At 41.2% G+C, this 18,729-nt stretch overlaps 1 protein-coding gene across 1 annotated transcript; it reads left to right on the top strand.

The window, feature by feature from the left end:
• The first annotated feature begins 17,354 nt into the window (after positions 1-17,354).
• LOC112866655 (olfactory receptor-like protein OLF3) lies at positions 17,355-18,501 on the top strand. Its single transcript, XM_025929617.2, has one exon. It carries the CDS (start codon positions 17,443-17,445, stop codon positions 18,394-18,396), a length of 954 nt encoding a protein of 317 aa, XP_025785402.2. The 5' UTR covers positions 17,355-17,442; the 3' UTR covers positions 18,397-18,501.
• The last annotated feature ends 228 nt before the right edge of the window (positions 18,502-18,729 follow it).

Here is an 18,729-nt window from a genome sequence, read left to right as displayed (position 1 = left end):
CAAAATGGGCAATCTGGAAGAAATGGACAACTTCCTAGAAATGGACAACTTCCAAGTTCCCACCAAAACTGAAACAGGAAGAAATAGAAAATTTGAACAGACCCATAACCAGTAAGGAAATCGAATTAGTAATCAAAAACCTGCCAAAAAAACAAGAGTCCAGGGCCAGATGGCTTTCCAGGGGAATTCTACCAAACATTCAAGGAAGAGTTAACACCTATTCTCTTGAAACTGTTCCAAAAAATAGACATGGAAGGAAAACTTCCAAACTCTTTCTATGAAACCAGCATTACCTTGATTCCAAACCCAGACAGAGACCCCACTAAAAAGGAGAACTATAGACCAATTTCCCTGATGAACATGGATGCAAAATCCTCAACAAGATATTAGCAAACCAGATCCAACAATACATTAAAAAAATTATTCACCACGACCAAGCAGGATTTATACCTGGGATGCAAGGCTGGTTCAATATCTGCAAAACAATCAACGTGATTCATCACATCAATAAAAGAAAGGACAAGAACCATATAATCCTCTCAATAGATGCAGAGAAAGCATTTGACAAAATACAGCATCCTTTCTTGATAAAAACCTTCAAGAAAGTAGGATAGAAGGAACATACCTCGAGATCATAAAACCCATATATGAACGACCCAATGCTAATATCATTGTCAATGGGGAAAAACTGAGAGCTTTGCCCCAAACGTCAGGAACGAGACAGGGAAGTCCACTCTCGCCACTGTTATTCAACATAGTATTGGAAGTCTTAGCCTCTGCATTCAGACAACACAAAGAAATAAAAGGCATCCAAATCAGCCAGGAGGGGGTCAAACTTTCACTCTCTGCAGATGACATGATACTCTATATGGAAAACCCAAAATATTCCACCAAAAAACTGCTAGAACTGATTCATGAATTCAGCAAAGCTGCAGGATATAAAATCAAAGCACAGAAATCAGTTGCATTCCTATACACCAATCATGAAGCAACAGAAAGAGAAATAAAGGAATCGATCCCATTTACAGTTGCACAAAAAACCATAAAATACCTAGGAATAAATCTAACCAGAGAGGTGAAAAATCTATACACTGAAAACTATAGAAAGCTTATGAAAGAAATTGAAGAAGACACAAAGAAATGGAAAAAGATTCCATGCTCCTGGATAGGAAGAACAAATATTGTTAAAATGTCGATACTATACAAAGCAATCTACATATTCAATGCAATCCCTATCAAAGTAACACCAGCATTCTTCACAGAGCTAGAACAAATAATCCTAAAATTTGTATGGAGCCAGAAAAGACCCCGAATAGCCAAAGCAATCTTGAAAAAGAAAACCAAAGCAGGAGGCATCACAATCACAGACTTCAAGCTATACTACAAAGCTGTAGTCATCAAGACAGTATGGTACTGGCACAAGAACAGACACTCAGATCAATGGGACAGAATAGAGAACCCAGAAATGGACTCATAAACGTGTGGCCAACTAATCTTTGACAAAGCAGGAAAGAATATCCAATGCAATAAAGACTGTCTCTTCAGCAAGTGGTGCTGGGAAAACTGGACAATGACATGCAGAAGAATGAACCTGGACCACCTTCTTATACCATACATAAAAATAAACTCAAAATGGATGAAAGACCTAAATGTAAGACAGGAAGCCATCAAAATCTTCGAGGAGAAAGCAGGCAAAACCCTCTTTGATCTTGGCCACAGCAACTTCTTACTCAACACGTCTCTGGAAGCAAGGGAAACAAAAGCAAAAATGAACTACTGGAACCTCATCAAAACAAAAAGCTTCTGCACAGCTCTTTATCCTCCAAAAGAGGATCTCTTTTGCATTGTTGGTGGGAATGCAAACTGGTGCAGCCACTCTGGAAAACAGTATGGATGTTCCTCAAAGAACTAAAAGTAGAACTACCCTACGACCCAGAAATTGCACTACTAGGCATTTATCCACGGGATGCAGGTGTGCTGTTTCCAAGGGACACACGCACCCCCATGTTTATAGCAACATTATCAGCAATAGCCAAAGTATGGAAAGAGCCCAAATGTCCATTGATGGATGAATGGATAAAGAGCATGTGTGTATATATATATATATATATATATATATATATATATATATACACACATACATACATACATACAATGGAGTATTACTCGGGGATCAAAAAGAGTGAAATCTTGCCATTTGCAACTACGTGGATGGAACTGGAGGTATTATGCTAAGTGAAATTAGTCAGAGAAAGACAAAAATCATATGACTTCACTCATATGAGGACTGTAAGAGACAAAACAGATGAACATAAGGGAAGGGAAACAAAAAGAATATAAAAACAGGGAGGGGGACAAAACAGAAGAGACTCATAAATATGGAGAACAAACAGGGTTACTGGAGGGGTTGTGGGAGGGGGGATGGGCTAAATGGGTAAGGGGAATTAAGGAATCTACTCCTGAAATCATTGTTTCACTATATGCTAACTAATTTGGATATAAATTTTAAAAAATAAAAAATAAAAAAAAGAAGCCTAATAAAGTGGGTATCAAGGAAGCAGAGGAAATAAACCCAAATTTAAAACTTCAAAAAAAAAAAAAAAAAAAAAAAAGAATTGAAAGACTAGTTACAACTGACACCACAGAAATACAAAGGATCCTGAAAGACTACTACAAACAATTATATGCTAACAAATTGGAAAACCTAGAAGAAACTGATAATTCCTAGAAACACAACCTTCTAAGACTGAATCAAAAAGAAATAAGCAATCTGAACAGACCAATTACAAGTAATTAAAATTAGTGTTATTAAAAAACCAGCAAACAGGGGCGCCTGGGTGGCGCAGTCGGTTAAGCGTCCGACTTCAGCCAGGTCACGATCTCGCGGTCCGTGAGTTCGAGCCCCGCGTCGGGCTCTGGGCCGATGGCTCAGAGCCTGGAGCCTGTTTCCGATTCTGTGTCTCCCTCTCTCTCTGCCCCTCCCCCGTTCATGCTCTGTCTCTCTCTGTCCCAAAAATAAATAAAAACATTGAAAAAAAAATTAAAAAACAAAAACAAAAACAAAAAAAAAAAACAAAAACCAGCAAACAAAAGTCCAGAACCAGACAGCTTCACAGGTGCATTCTACCAAATATGTAAAAAAGAGTTAATACTTATTCTACTCAAAATATCCCCAAAACATTGAAGTGGGAGGAATGCTTCCAAACTCATTAAGCTCTTTTATATTAGTCTTGGCAATATTTTTTTGTGGATTAGTCTCCTCAGGCAAGTGCAATAATAGCAAAAAATTTGTAAAATGGGATTACATCAAACTAAAAAGCTTTTGTACAGAAAGAGAACCCATCAACAAAACAAACAGGCAACCTACTTAATGGGAAAAAATATTTTCAATCATACATCTGATAAGGGTTTAATATCCAAAATATATAAATGTATCCAACTTAATATCAAAAAACAAACAACCCATATAAAAAGTTGGCAGAAAATTTGGACATTTTTTCAAAGAAGATAAAAAGATGTCAAATGGGCACATGAAAAGATGTTCAACGTCACTAATCATCAGGGAAATGCAAATCAAAACCACAATAAGATATCACCTCACAATGGTCAGATTGGCTATTATCAAAAAGACAAAAAATAACAAGTGCTGGAAAAGATGTGGAAAAAAAGGAACCCTCATACAACTGTTGGTGGGAATATAAATTGGTGCAGCCACTATGAAAGACAGTATGGAGACTATTAAAAAAATTAAAAATAGAAATATCGTATGACCCAACAATTCCACTTCTGGGTATTTATCCTAAGAAATAAAAATAAATTGAAGAGATATATGCACCCCTATGTCACTGCAGCAGTATTTATAATGGCCAAGATATGGAGGCTACCTACATGTTCATGGATAGATGAATGGATAAAGAAGATATGGTGTATATACTCTATGAGATATTAGTCAACCATAAAAAAGAATGAAATCTTGCCATCTGTGACAACATGGATGGAACTAGAGGGTATCGTGCTAGGTGAAATAAGTCAGAGAAAGACAAATACCACGATTTCACTTACATTTGGAATCTAAAAACCATAGCATATGAACAAAACAGAAACAGACTCATACAGGGAACAAACTGATGGTTACCAAAGTGGGGAATGGTTGGGGGGTGGGTAGGTGAAGGGGATTAAGAGGTACAAACTTTCAACATAAAATAACTCATAAAGATGTAATGTTTGGCATAGGGAATAAAATCAACAATAGTATAATAAATTTGTCTGATGACAGATGGTAACTGGATCTATTGTGTGGATCATTTCATATTATATAAAAATATTGATTCACTATGATGTATGGTTGAAACGAATTGGATATTGTATGTCAATTATACTTCAATTAAAAAAAGAAACTATAAGAGATTTCAGAGTAACACTTGATCTCCCAAATGGCAATTCCTATACGGAGTCACCATCTTCTTTAAAATGTCATAATCCGGGGCGCCTGGGTGGCGCAGTCGGTTAAGCGTCCGACTTCAGCCAGGTCACGATCTCGCGGTCCGTGAGTTCGAGCCCCGCATCAGGCTCTGGGCTGGTGGCTCAGAGCCTGGAGCCTGTTTCCGATTCTGTGTCTCCCTCTCTCTCTGCCCCTCCCCCGTTCATGCTCTGTCTCTCTCTGTCCCAAAAATAAAAATAAAAAAAAAAAAAAAAACGTTGAAAAAAAATAAAATGTCATAATCCTGTCTGAATGTTCTGTACATGGTGGAATAAACTATAAAATTTACCACCATGGACAGCCCTATATAAAATAGTAGGAAAAGAGTTGAAGGAGAAGAAAATTAGTTAAAAAATACGAATATACACATGACACACAAAGAAGGAAAGTATGTGGAGATGCTGTATCCTCATTTCTGCATCCAGCTGAAATGTTCGGGACTCTTCACTGTCCACCGCAGGATCCCTGTGCCTTCCCCCTGCCTCCATGCCTTTGCTGTCCCTTCCCCCACCTTCAAGGGCAGCGCACAGGTGACCTCTCTGAATCTGCCTTTCTGCTTCCAGACTCACTGATGGTTCCTCAGCTCAGCTGAGTTAGCTCATAAGCGGTCTTTACTTCTGTTTCTGTGTTCTTCGTGTCAGAACTTTTATTTAATGCCTCCATGTAGTTTTCAATTCTTTATTGACATTCCTCAAGCATTTGTGACACTGTCCATTTTTTCCAGTAGATTCTTAATGTATGAGAGTTATTTAAACCTTTTACCAAGTACATCTTTAACCAAGTACATCGGATTCTGGTTCTGTTAATTTCTTTGTTCAATGACACTGAACTTTGTCTTGCCTTTTCCTCTTAATTTTGACTGACAACTGAACATTTTGCATGCAGGATAATAAACTAAGATAAATAGCATTATGTGTTGGAATGGGCACATCTCTTCTGACTGACCTGGGTCTTGTTTGCTGGGGAGAGTGTGGCAATCAGTGCAGTCATGGGTTGAGCTGGGTTTGAGTTCTGTATTTGTCCCCATCTACCAGCAAATTAACGTTCTCTCTCTCTTGTGCTGAGGGTGGGGTGTTCAGGGGTTGGAGGGCTTTCCCTGGTGTCGTGAGCCACCCTGAGTTTTAGGCGCTGGCCGTAAGGCTGCATGTGGACAGTGTGTTGGTCCGCAGGTTTCCCCTATGCCCTGGTAACAGCTGTGACTTGTTCCTCAGTTCCTGCTGGCCTGGTGATGGAGGGTGAGGCTTTCTTCCCCTTCTCCTGGGTCTTTCTCAGTCTCAGGCACATCCTTTAGTGCTGTGCCTCATGTTGGGGCCTTCTTAGTGGTCTTTCCGCCCCTGCAGCCTGGTGAGATGGTTCCCTGTCTGAACAGAGTGGTCTCCTGCCCCAAGGACCCTCGAGAAAGAATGAAAGAATGTTGTTGTTGTTGTTTTTCCCCCTGCTCTGTTCTCTTCCTTCAGTAATGAGTCTTCATCGTCTCTGAGGGAACAGAGTTTGCTGCCCTCCCCCCAGTGGCTCAGGCTTTTGTTCCAAAACGGAGACGGAGCCTGTGCCCAGGGCCTGCCTTCCGCAGCTGCGCGGCTGTGGTGCCTTCACCAAACCTGGACCACGGAGGAGGCTTTCTCTGGTTTTCTACTCTTCCCTGACATCCTCGCCAGGACCGTTCCAAGTGTGTGGAGAAAATCCCAGGAGCTGGTGGGCCTCTTTTTGCTGTGGCTTCAGCCATTCTGTGCTTCTAGTAATCCACTGCCCGACGTGAGACCTTTGTGAAAGCAACTCTCCCAGGCTTGTCTTCCTCCCAGGCTCTGGCCCAGGTGAGTGAGACCTCACGTCCTATCTCTGCCTGCATGTGCTGGTCTTTCCTGAGATTTCATGCTGTTGGGTTGCCCTGCATCTCAGCTTTCTGATGATTTCAGGACTAGTTATGACTCTGCAGTTTACCCTCTTCTTTTAGGATGGAACCGATGTTCTTTCCAGCCTTTTGCAGCCTAGAACTGCAAAACTTTTTAGTTAGAACAACCTGAAAAACTTTATATTATTTCCTTTAAAGGAGACTGTGGTTTTTTAAAATAATAGCAATTTCTTTATTTTAAATTTTTTTTTTTTTTTGAGAGAAAGAGCATGAGCAGGGGTTGGGGGAAGGGCAGAGAGAGAGAGAAGGAGACAGGATCCAAATCCAAAGCAGGCTCTGTGCTGAAAGCAGGGAGTGTGAGGCAGGGCTCGAACTCACAAAGAGTGAGATCATGATCTGAGCTGAAGCCGTGTGCTTAACCGACTGAGCCACCCAGGTACCCTTAGGAGACTGTGTTTTTTGGAACAGTTTTAGATTCATAGCACAATTGAGCAGGAAGTACAGAGAGTTCCCATGTATTCCCTGTCTCCCTCCTCACTTTGCCCCTAGAAACATCCTGTACAAGAGTGATATATTTTCACTTTTAAAGGCGTGTTTTAAAAGACAAAGTATAAATGGGAGATGGGAGTGATCATTTACAGTTAAGTAAAATTTAAAATGGCAAATTATGATTTTTAAGCCCAGGAATTTAAGTCACATAAACTGCTTCTCTGAAAGCAGCTTACCCAAATTATATGCATAGCGTTTGGAGCAAATAATTTGTTATATTCATGTTTAGCTTGCAAACCAAGCCTACGCATTGATAGTATATATTATTATGTCTGTCACAAATGCTTCTTGAAAGAACTATTTCAATTCCTAGGCAGACCCTAGAGATGAACTTCCTGGGCAGAAGAGAGTATTTACTGTTCGTGGAAAAGCAGGAATTGTAGGATGAGTGGGGGCTCACAGGGGAGAGAAGTGGGAAAAATTGAAACTCTGGTTGAATTTGAACCTCTTCTCTCTCAGTTGGTTGAGATGTGGCATTCAGGTCACTGGAGACTATAGACCAAATACTTGTGAAGTGGGTAATGGTAAAATAAAGTGTTATAATGAAGGATTAATGGGTCGGTGGTTTACAAATAAATTGTTCCAGGCATTCTCAAATTTATTCTATTAGAAACACTTGAAGGACTCATTAAGACACAGTTTGCTGACCTTCCTGTGTAGTTTCTGATTCAGTGAGCCTGGGTCCAATGAAGGCTATCACTTTGAAATGCACTGAATTACTTGGCACTTTGGTACAAATACTAAAACAGTAGTAGTCAGTAGCATTAACAATGGAAAGGGAGGATCCATGCTACACATATTTGGAGTCCAAGTTGGTATAACTTCCTGAGTCATGGAGGTTGAATGACAAAGAAGGCCCTCCAAGTTTGGAGCAGAAGTTACTGAGTGCTGTGGGGTCCTTATCAAAGCTTGGAATTTGGGAGTTTCCTTTGTTGTCTACAGATGAGTGGAGAAAAACAGCAGTGATGTGAACGTCTGGGTTCGGTGACTACAGCTCTCCCAACCATGGAATGTTTCCAGCTTTCCTCAAAATATCCCACCAATTCTGTCAGTTCTGTGGGAGTGCAGAAACTCAGGTGAGGAAAGAGAAGCATCTCTACTTTCCCTTTCTATTGCTTGGATGATCACAGCAGCATTGTCAAAGTCACGGGTGCTGTGGTGTCAGGCGTTAGATAACATGGCAGAATGAGTGGACAAGCGGGATGACGCCCACATGGATGAGAAGAGAGGATGCCTGGGAGATAACTCCTGGACGTTAGGGAAGTAGGTGAGGTGGCATGTAGATGCTGAGGGGATGCCTAAGTGGGTGGCTGAGCAGACAAGCAGATAGCTGAGTGAGCATCGAGGGGGGAGGTGTGGACAGTGGGTAAGTGCGTGGATGTGTACATGGTGGTGCTGAGAGGGACTGGGTATTTGGGAGAGGAAGGGACAAAGGATTTGCTGACAGGGAGATTGATTATTAATGACTTTGGATCCCCTTTACTTTTTTTTTTCCTGGAGACCATAAGACTGTATGTTTGCAGATCCTATTTGGAGCATTAAATCTGTTTCTACAGCGCTATTATTTTTGGAACTTGAATAGTACCGTGAGAGATGTACTTGGGTGTGCGTCCCTCCCTGCGAAGCTTGCCACAGGCCCAGGGGGCTCTTCGCACACATGTCAGGGGAGTGAGGACAATGCTCCTGTGTTCAGAAGGAGAAAGGAGGGTATCTTGGAGCCCAAGGGGATAACTGATGTTTTCCTCACCAGGTGTGGTTGCAGACCTAGTCACTGCTCAGTAAAAAGGGGGCATGAGTGCTAAATGTCAGGTTGGGGCTACAGGAGAATATTCTGAACCCTCAGTAAGCTGTCATCTTTGGCTTTTTGGAATGACCTTTGGCTTTAGGGGATTGTTAGAGTTTGAAGAGGATGGAGAAGAACAGGCTTTATGGGGAGAAGAAGGGCAGCATGGAGGCCCTGACCTTGAGAAGTGGGAGTGCTGTCAGCCATGGACACTGTAATGAATGAAGCTCCTGAGGGGAGTCTGTCCGCCCCATGTTGCTAGTTCAAACACTGCTGCACCTCATTAGCTTTGCATTGGAGCTGATTGTGGGACACCTGTGAATTTCGAGTCGCTGTTTCCCTCACAATCGAAACTAGTCCCAGGTGAGACCTTAGCCAGGAGCCCGAGGAGTCTGGGACTCTTCATCGGTCTGGCCCATGGCTTTGTTGGAGGGAAGCATTCTGTAGAAACCAACATAAACTTGGACGAAAGTGGACACGCCTGTGTGTTAGGCACTAATCAACGCTTGAGAGCGCTAACGGAGGCACCAGCAGAGGGTGGGTGTGTGCAGAGGTGTCTAGAGGGGCAGAAGTAGAACAGTTCTGACTTGTTAGGGTCTTTGGATCAGGGATGTGACCCTCGGATGTTCCAATCTTTTCATCGTAAATAGTATGGCAAATGCAGTAAATTGGGCGGGTGCCTGGGTGGCTCAATTGGTCAAGTGTCTGACTCTTGATTTCCGCTCAGGTCATGATCTCATGGTTTTTGGGATCGAGCCATACATCAGGCTCCTTGCTGACAGCCTGGAGCCTGCTTGGGATTCTCTCTCTCCTGCTCTGTCTCTGCCCCTCCCCTGCTCGTGCTCACTCTCTCTTTTTCTCTCTCTCTTTCTGTCTCTCAAAATAAATAAATATACGTTAAACAATTTAGTAAAGTGGCTCTGCCTTCCTGAAGCTATGGGCTCAGATACATTTCTGTTCCAAAGGTTCTTGGTTCTGAACATACATACTGACAGAGAGAGAAAGCGTGTAATGGTGGGGATGCAGAAGAGAATGATTCATATATAGAAACTGAAGATACCAAGGATGAGCTCTGCGTCATATTTGGGGAGGACCTAAGGGAAAAGCCCAGATCTATAAAATGATAGTTATGTCTTACATTCATGAACATGTGGTAGGAGGTTATTACATTTCCAAATAAGATAAATTATTAATAACTACGAAGTCTCTTTCCTCAGTCTTCCCAAAGTGTATGTGTATCAAGTAATTTGACTTTCCTTTCAGTGTTAGAAAATGGAAATGTAAGATAGTTAAGTGGATTGTTCCAAGTCCTACAACACTCTGAATGTGAACTGGGACTAGAACTGAGGTCTCCTGACTCTCATTTTTGGGGTTAGTTCCTCTAGATTGGACTGGAGGGATTGTACTGTGGGGACACAGCAGACTGAGGGAATTGTACTGCCATAGACTCCCCCCTGGGGACAAGACCTACAAAGAAGCTGAGCATTTACCGAGTGAAATCATGATAAAATATGTCATCAAGATGGTTTGAGGATCACACATATTGGAGAAACTGAGGGTCAATAATTGTTGTTTATGTGAAATTCCAGGTGCCAAATCCAGATGGGAAGTAGAAAACTGGTTGCCTTCTGAGGATATAAAACCTTTTTGGGACCCTCCCAAGTGGTCCTTGGGTTTTCTGTTCCAAACATTAAGTTGTTGCAAATATTTCTGCCCATTATGGATGCATTAAATGTACACAATATCTAAGTGTCTAGCCTTAGGTCCGATGAATCTTTCTCTAAATTAAAGTGCTACTTCTATTGATGATTCAAGTATGTAAATGTATGATTTTGGCTTATTTTGACCAGCATGAGACAAAACATGTCTGTAGGTTGTGGGATTTACCCTCATGTGCTTATTTCTGTGTTCAGGATTTCTGTCACAGCAAAATTGTAGAGAACTCCAATAAAAAGGCAAGTAAGATTAAGACTCAATGGAGTGTTAAAAAAGATGATGCATAAAAAGCATCCAGAGGAGATAAAGCTTATTTATGACTTTTCCCCCTTTTCTGTGGGGTATTATTGCTGTAATGAATGTGCAATATGGATACCTGGGCTTACCCATAAGCCTCACTGTCTTTCAGATTGTTTTTTTGAGGCTGATTCAATGTTTTGTCCATCCATGCACTCTTTGAATAGGCAATGAATGGTGGGAAGAAATATTGTTCTGAAATATAATTCTGGAAAGAAGTGAGATCCTGAGGAATACTTCTATAGTGTACATATACCTCCTGAGTCTGTTCAAATCAATAATTCACCCTTCCTAATGTACAGGGAGAGGGAGAAGATAATTTACTGAAGCAGCCAGCCAAAAGAACTGGAAAGCATTGTTAGTTTTAAATGTTTACACATGACAGGAGGAAGGTAAATTTGGCGATGAATGTTGTAAGCAGAAAAGGTATGTGAAACTTTTCACCCATTTGTGAAACTCTGAATATTTCCATCCTTACAAAATGTAATCAAGTATTTTAGAGGCAATGGAAAATAAGTGCAATTAGAAGTGATTTTAAAATGTGAGCAGCAGCAACTGAAGACCTCTCCGGAGAACCATAAGAAATAATCCTGTCTGTGTGGCACCAGCATAGTAAAAATTCTCTTAGTGCTTGTTAGATTTTCTCAGTGGGCCAGGTTCCTCATTTTTCTTGATGAGTAGTTGTTCATAGTTCTTCAAGGCCTTATCAGTTCTATTAGATCAGGAATCTGGGGAGGGCGTAGTAAAAGGCCATTGGGGCACTTTATGTTGAGAAGCCACACATGGTTACAAGGGACGAGGCATAATATCCTTCTTCTCAGGCCTCTTTCAGAGCTGTAGGGAGGTGAACGTGGAAGGAGCTCCCATCTGGGAGGTCGGTCAGATTTTAAATTATGACAGATGAGTTGGAGATGCCTCACTTCCGTGACTCCCAAATGTGTTTACAAATTTTACCAAAAATTACTTCCTGAGAATTTACCATTAGAAATGTATTTAACTTGACTTAAGATCTTGACTTTGCTGACATTCTTTTTAAGATGGGGAGAGGAAAGGGCAGTTTAGAGCATGGACCATTTTATTGGAAGGCAGACCTTGGTGTAGGGAGTTACAGAGATGGCATGAAACTTTTTTGCTTGTAAATGAAGGGAGGCAGCCAAATTTTATCTGCCCCGTGGAGACAAAGACCAATCCTGGTTTTAACACTGGCAAGCATCACTGTCTGAATTGTTCACTGTTCATCTTCTTGCTCAGATGACATATACTTTCAGCCAAAGATGTCACCAGATAGTAGGAGATTGAAACAATAAGAAGAAGGGGCGCCTAGGTGGCTTAGTCGGTTAAGCTTCCGACTTTGGCTCAGGTCATGATCTCACGGTTCATGGGTTGGAGCCCCATGTTGAGCTCTGTGCTGACAGCTCAGAGCCTGGAGCCTGCTTCAGATTCTGTGTCTCCCTGTCTCTCTGCCCCTCCCCCTGTTCACACTCTGTCTCTCTCTCTCTCTCAAAAATAAATAAACATTAAAATTTTTTTTTGAAAAAGATAAGAAAAAGAATTGTTGAATTTAAGGAGGTAGAAGTGGAATAGGATTGAAAAATAACATTTAACTTGTTAGAATTTACATGAAATTTATAACAGAAAAAAATAATCGTTTCCATGGAATCAATGAATAGATTTGATTTTTAAAAAGATCATAATGGTTGACTAAAATTTAACTTTTAAATTAGGTGTGTTGTGTCACATAAAAGGTGTTGTGTGAGAAATTTGTTCACCTGCTCTGTGTCTTTATTTCTTTGTCATGGAGAGAACATTTTTGTCCTGATATTTGTGCAACTAATAATTACTGGATAATAGGAGGAGGCACTTGGAGCTAATTTTAGTGGAGGTCTATAAAGGTAATATTTTAACTGGGAAAATTTGAGGTTGCTGTCTACATTTCACCCTGACTTTTTCTGCAGTGTCAGGGTCATTCATATACCAGTTCACAAAAAGATCAGTTGCTTTATATTTTAAACTTTCCATTTAATGTTTTCCAGATTTAAATATGTCATCAAAAGGAGATGTTACACATAAAAATAACAGATTTCAGGCATTAGTAATGAGATTTTTCATAGAGGATTTCTATGGCATCTTTCATACTAAGTCACATAGCGTGCTCTATTTCTTATGGCCACAGTAGTTACCCTACATCCACCATAATTCATAAAACAGAGGCATGAAGTTCTTCCTTCATGGTGCTCAGGTCCAAGGAGATGAACCAAGGATGAATCAGGTCCAAGGAGATGTCATTCCTCAGTACTATTTCTGAGCAGACAGCATGGATTACTCATTTGTGAATAGACCATGATAGCTCAAAACATAGAATGGTTTGAGATTTGTTGAGAAAATATGTAAAATAGGATTCTGTTGTTTATTGACAGAATATTTTAATATTCTGGAAAAAAGGTAAAGTATCCAGAGGTAGGACAGATTCTCAGAAGAGAACACAAAACACACTGTGCGGGAGGAAGAACTAAATAGATGTGGCTCTTAACTGTGGTCATTTTGGTTCAATACTGCTTTTGGACATCAGCTGCCTGCCTAACCTTGTACCAAAAGGTTTCCATTGACTTATTTATACAGACAAATGGAACAAATATTCCCACATTTCCCCTTTCTTTTTTGACTTAAGTGAAAAGCACACATTTAGGGAGAGCTACAGAGCCTATAAATTAGTTAGATCTGAGAAGACCAAGCTCCGGCCTCTTGACAGGAGTCATGAGATCCAAAGTCCCTCATCCTGCACTGAGTTCATTTTCCTATCCTAGGCCAGGATAGCAACCCAGCTGTATTTAAGTGGAACTGACCCCAAAATAATAAGGTGATGATAGTAACTGCAGGTCATGTTAATTCAGCATCTGATGAACACTTGTTTCCTCCTGCATTTGACTTTCCAAAGGCTGGTCTGTTTAAGTTTTCTTTGTTTACCATGAGTCCCCAGAAGGACTATATGAATGTGGACAAAAGGTGTATTTGGATATTAATGATTTTGAAATAAGGCCGTGGTCTTTGGAAATGAATAGCAGCCTTGGTGGGTTAAAAATAACCAGCTAACCTATCAGTATTTCAGTATTTCAGTAAGCTATTTCAGTATCACTTAAAATTCTTTTAATGTTTATTTTTGAGAGAGAGAGAGAGAGAGAGAGAGAGAGACAGAGTGTGAGCAGGGGAGGGGCAGAGAGGGAGGGAGACACAGAATACAAAGCAGCTCCAGGCTCTGAGCTGTCAGCACAGAGACCGACGTGGGGCTCGAACCCACAGACCATGAGATCATGACCTGAGCTGAAGTCGGACACTCAGTCGACTGAGCTACTCAGGTGCCACTATTTCAGTATTATTTTAATCAGCTTATTTTAATAAAATACTTTGTTGTAAAATACAGAGTATGATGATAAATGCTAGAGATAGTAAAATAAAAGAAATAGAACAGGACCAGATTGAGGATTGTGTGGAAATTCCCCTGTCCAGGAAAAACTTAATTCTGTGGACACGTAGACATCACGATCTGTGCAAGGAAGTGATGGGGAAACATTTGTATCTCCTGAGGGATTTGGAGGGAGTGGGTAGGAGGGTGGAGCTGTAGAGGTGGAGTCAGGAAAATTCACAAGGACGCCCTGTACTCCATGACATGGGTGATGAGGGCAAGTGTCAGTGTGAATGACACTGGGAAGATAGAAGATATGTAATAAAGGAAACAAAGAAAGAGGATTTCTCTCATGGAGCGGGGAGGAGGAGGGAAAAGTCCAGCAAGAATGTGTTTGGGGAGTGGGAGAACCTTTGCTGCACTGACAGAAATGAGGGCGTCAGGAGGAATCCTGTGTAGAGGGAGATGAGTGGAGGCCTTGGTGAGACATTTATAAGATGTGCATTATGCCGTTGGGGAAAGCATCTGGACCTTCCAGAGGGGAGTCCAGGAGATAAATGTAGAACTGAGGCTGAACTGCACACAGTTGATCACAATTATTTTAGTTAGAAATTACAATCCCTTCAGGGGGAAAAAACGGAACAGTGCAGTTGGTGAGCACAGAACTGACCAGACTCTCACAGCAGTGGAGTGGGAAAGTTTGGAGAAATCCCCCAAGACTGCAGATGAGAGATAACAGATCAGAGGCAAGTCAGGGCAGGGCGGAAGCACAAGATAGAGTCAAGAGTTTGAAGGAGCAAAATAGTTGACGCTGTTACAAGTTAAACAGCGAAAATCACACGAAAGCCCATGTATTTGGCCACCAGTGGTTTTTAAGAGTATAATTTCTATGGCTTAGTAAAGGTGAAAACCACATTTTGATGGCTTAAAGGATGAATGTTATGAGGAAATAGTGGCAGCAAGTGGATAGCAATCGTTTGAGAACTCTGGGTGTGAAAGAGGAAATAATTAGAATAAATAGCAAAGGTTTCTCTCCCCATATTGAGAGGTTGTATGTTTTTTTAATGAGGGAAAAGTGGTCAGTGAGGAGCAAGAGAAACCCCTGGCTGGCAAAGAGAGGGAATAAATGAAGGAATAAGATCTTCTTTGAAAGAGATAGATGAAAGAGATACAGAGTATAAAATCAAAGGTTAGATCCACTATTAAAACCAAATAATGGATACCTGCCCTGATTCAGTCATTAGTATAGGAATATTGGCTCTTCAGCTCCTTTTAGTTGGCCAATATTATCCACATTGTGCCATTGAAGAACCATGAGGCTCAGGGGTATCCGGGTGGCTTGCTTCAGGTCCCAGGAAGCAAAAGAGAATGGATTCGGAGCAGATCACTCATTTGTCACGAGACAAGGACTGTAGTAGAGAGATGTGCAGGGTGGGCGAGAGGAGCAGAGTGAGTCATGGGCTGGCTTGTTCTCCAGGCAGCTTGTAATTGCAATGGTGGGAGGGCAGTGATGTGATGACCATCTGTTCTGTGTCTTTTTCATCCACATGAGCTCTAAGTGTAGGGAAACACACTATTCACTTTGAAATCCCAGCATCTAGCAGCAATGGCACTTCACAAATGTTTGCCAAATGAATGGAAAAAGAAATGTCTACTTTCTGTTGCAGGTTTGTTCAAATTCAACATTAGTGAACAGATTTTTCTCTTGAGGTTTTAGAATTAAATCTGAAAGTCACCTTTGAGGTAAGTAGATGTTGTTTTGGCCTGACCATGATGGAAGGAAAGTAAAGTGAGGGGTGGTGGTGGAAGGATCATGACAGAGGAGTTGAAAGGCAGATCAGGGTTAGAGGAAGATGCCAGCAGAGTTTATAAAAATGTATGTGGCTGAACCATGAAAGAGATGGGCATTTGGAGAACTGCTTATTTTGTTTCGTCCTTTATCAGGTAAGAGTAGAGGCATAGAAAGTCTTGCCTTTCTCCTCTCTCTCACAGACCCTGGCAAGACACTTATGGGTTCTGCTTCTGCCTTCATGTCCTCTTACTGCTCTTATCCTTTACTTTCTCTTATTTTGTATACCACAAGGAAAGGAAAGTTAGGGAATGGACAGACATGGAGTCATAATGAGCATGAATCAATCCTATAAGAAACTTTAAAAAAATTTGAACAGTTTCTGCTTAGTGTTCAAAGTTGATATTGTAACATGTAGTTCTACTTAAAGAACCCTTCTGGGATGAAAGAAAACACGAAAGAAACTCCATTCCAGCATACACCTATGTATATTTGTGCATATATTCTACTCTGCCCTGGTCAAGGATGAACATTTGCTTCCCTTTCTGCCTTGTAAATAGAAAGCCAAATATCCATACTCTCATTTCCTTTATTTTGAGCCCATATGCAGAGGTAGAATCTTAAGAATATCAAGTTAAAAAGAGAAAAACAAAAAGAACAAGATATGATCACAATTACCTTTCCTTTCTGATCTCACTGAAGACTGAAGAGATCAAGGCTATAAAAAAGAACAAAGTGTTCCCAGGTCCTCAGGGTGACCAATGATCCCAAAGCCCTCAGTTCTATTAAAGAATGCCTCCAATTTCATTTATATCTGAGTTTGTGGAGGTTATACATGGGAAAATCCTGTTTGCTATTCTATCTACTCCAAGGCAGAGGTTATGTTACTACTAATATTCAGACTACTATCGAACTACTATTATCAGTACAGTCCATAAAGTACTTTCTCCAAAGTTACCTACATTTCAGCTTGAAAGTACTTGAGGGTTGCATAATATTATCCTTTTTTGTACATAAAATTTTGTTCCTAAGCCACAATAACAAAGCTGCTAAATAAAACCATATTACAAACCTGGTTTCTCTAGTTCTAGATCTTTCCACAGTCCCTGCTTCTTCCCAAAGAGTGAGTTCCTGCCTCTTGTAATAGATTTATCCATTTTATCATGATGAGCCTAGTTGACATATTTAAGGTAGTGTTTGTAAGTTTTCAACCAGATTTTTTTTTCATTATCATTTTACCTACTACTATCACCTACCAAACTCCCCTAACTCTCAATCTGAGGTAAGTTGGCAAAGATGTGAGCTCCTAAAATTGCAGTGCATTATCTCCAGTATTTAACTGGGTCTTCCTGAGACCGCCTCATGTCCTTTTAAGGTGTTGGGCTGCCTCTGGTACAGAATAGATATATGTTGGAATAAAGCCTATCATCTTGGCCCACAAATGGTCTCAAACATCTGATTAAGGCTAGCCAATTGTATATAAAATGAACTCATAAAAAGTTATTTTTATAATTCTTTGATTCAACCACTTCTCTTGTTTCTGACTCTCTTTGCAGATTAACAATCTTCACATTTTTAAATGGGAACGGGTAACCAGACTTATGTGAGAGAGTTCATACTCCTTGGCCTGTCCAGTGACTGGGACACACGGGTCTCCCTCTTTGTCCTCTTCTTGATCACATACATGGTGACAGTGCTGGGGAACTTTTTCATTGTTCTTCTGATCAGACTGGACAGCCGACTCCACACTCCCATGTACTTCTTTCTCACCAACCTCTCCCTTGTTGATGTCTCTTATGCCACAAGCATCATCCCCCAGATGTTGGTGCATCTTCTAATAGAATATAAAGCAATCCCATTTGTGAGCTGTGCAGCCCAGTTATTTTTCTCCTTGGGCTTGGGTGGGATTGAGTTTGTTCTACTGGCAGTGATGGCCTACGACCGCTATGTGGCTGTGTGCGACCCCCTGCGATACTCGGTCATCATGCATGGAGGGCTCTGTACTAGGTTGGCCATCACATCCTGGGTCAGTGGTTCTCTCAACTCTCTCATGCAGACCATCATCACCTTTCAGCTGCCCATGTGCACAAACAAGTATATTGATCACATATCCTGTGAACTCCTAGCTGTGGTCAGACTGGCCTGTGTGGACACCTCCTCCAATGAGATAGCGATCATGGTTTCTAGCATTGTCTTGCTGATGACACCCTTCTGCCTGGTCCTCTTGTCCTACATCCAGATCATCTCCACCATCCTGAAGATCCAGTCCAGAGAGGGAAGAAAGAAAGCCTTCCACACCTGTGCATCTCACCTCACAGTGGTGGTCTTGTGCTATGGCATGGCCATTTTCACTTACATCCAGCCCCGCTCCAGCCCCTCTATTCTTCAGGAGAAGTTGACCTCTCTCTTCTATGCCTTTTTGACACCCATGTTGAACCCTATGATTTATAGTGTAAGGAATAAGGAGGTGAAGGGGGCCTGGCAGAAACTACTAGGGCAGTTATCTGGATTAACGTCAAAACTGGCAACTTGATGAATCCTGAGCATTAGCTAGAGAAAAGAGCTTTGCCTGTGTTTTCTCCCACTTAATTCAGATATGGCAGGCATCACCTGCATTGCCCTGGCAACCAGGAAGGAGATGCTGACACATGTACTGGTGATGCTGGGTAGGAGGCTGGAGGTTGGGTTGGGGTGTGGGTTGTGGGTATATTTTTATGTCACAGCAGCATGTTCAGTGGAGTTAAGCACTGTTGTAATAGAACTTCCCACACTCTCTCAGTCTCCATTCATATGGCCTGAGGGTAATAAGAAGAAAAACATTTACTGTTTTGATTTGTCATATTGTTTGTAATCATGGGCCTAATCA

This window comes from Puma concolor, chromosome A2 (assembly GCF_028749965.1).
Source record: "Puma concolor isolate L17-30 chromosome A2, mPumCon1.1.hap2, whole genome shotgun sequence".
Classification (NCBI taxonomy): Eukaryota; Metazoa; Chordata; class Mammalia; order Carnivora; family Felidae; genus Puma; species Puma concolor.
The sequence above is the reverse complement of the archived record's forward strand: the minus strand, read 5'-3'. Positions and strand labels throughout refer to the sequence as shown.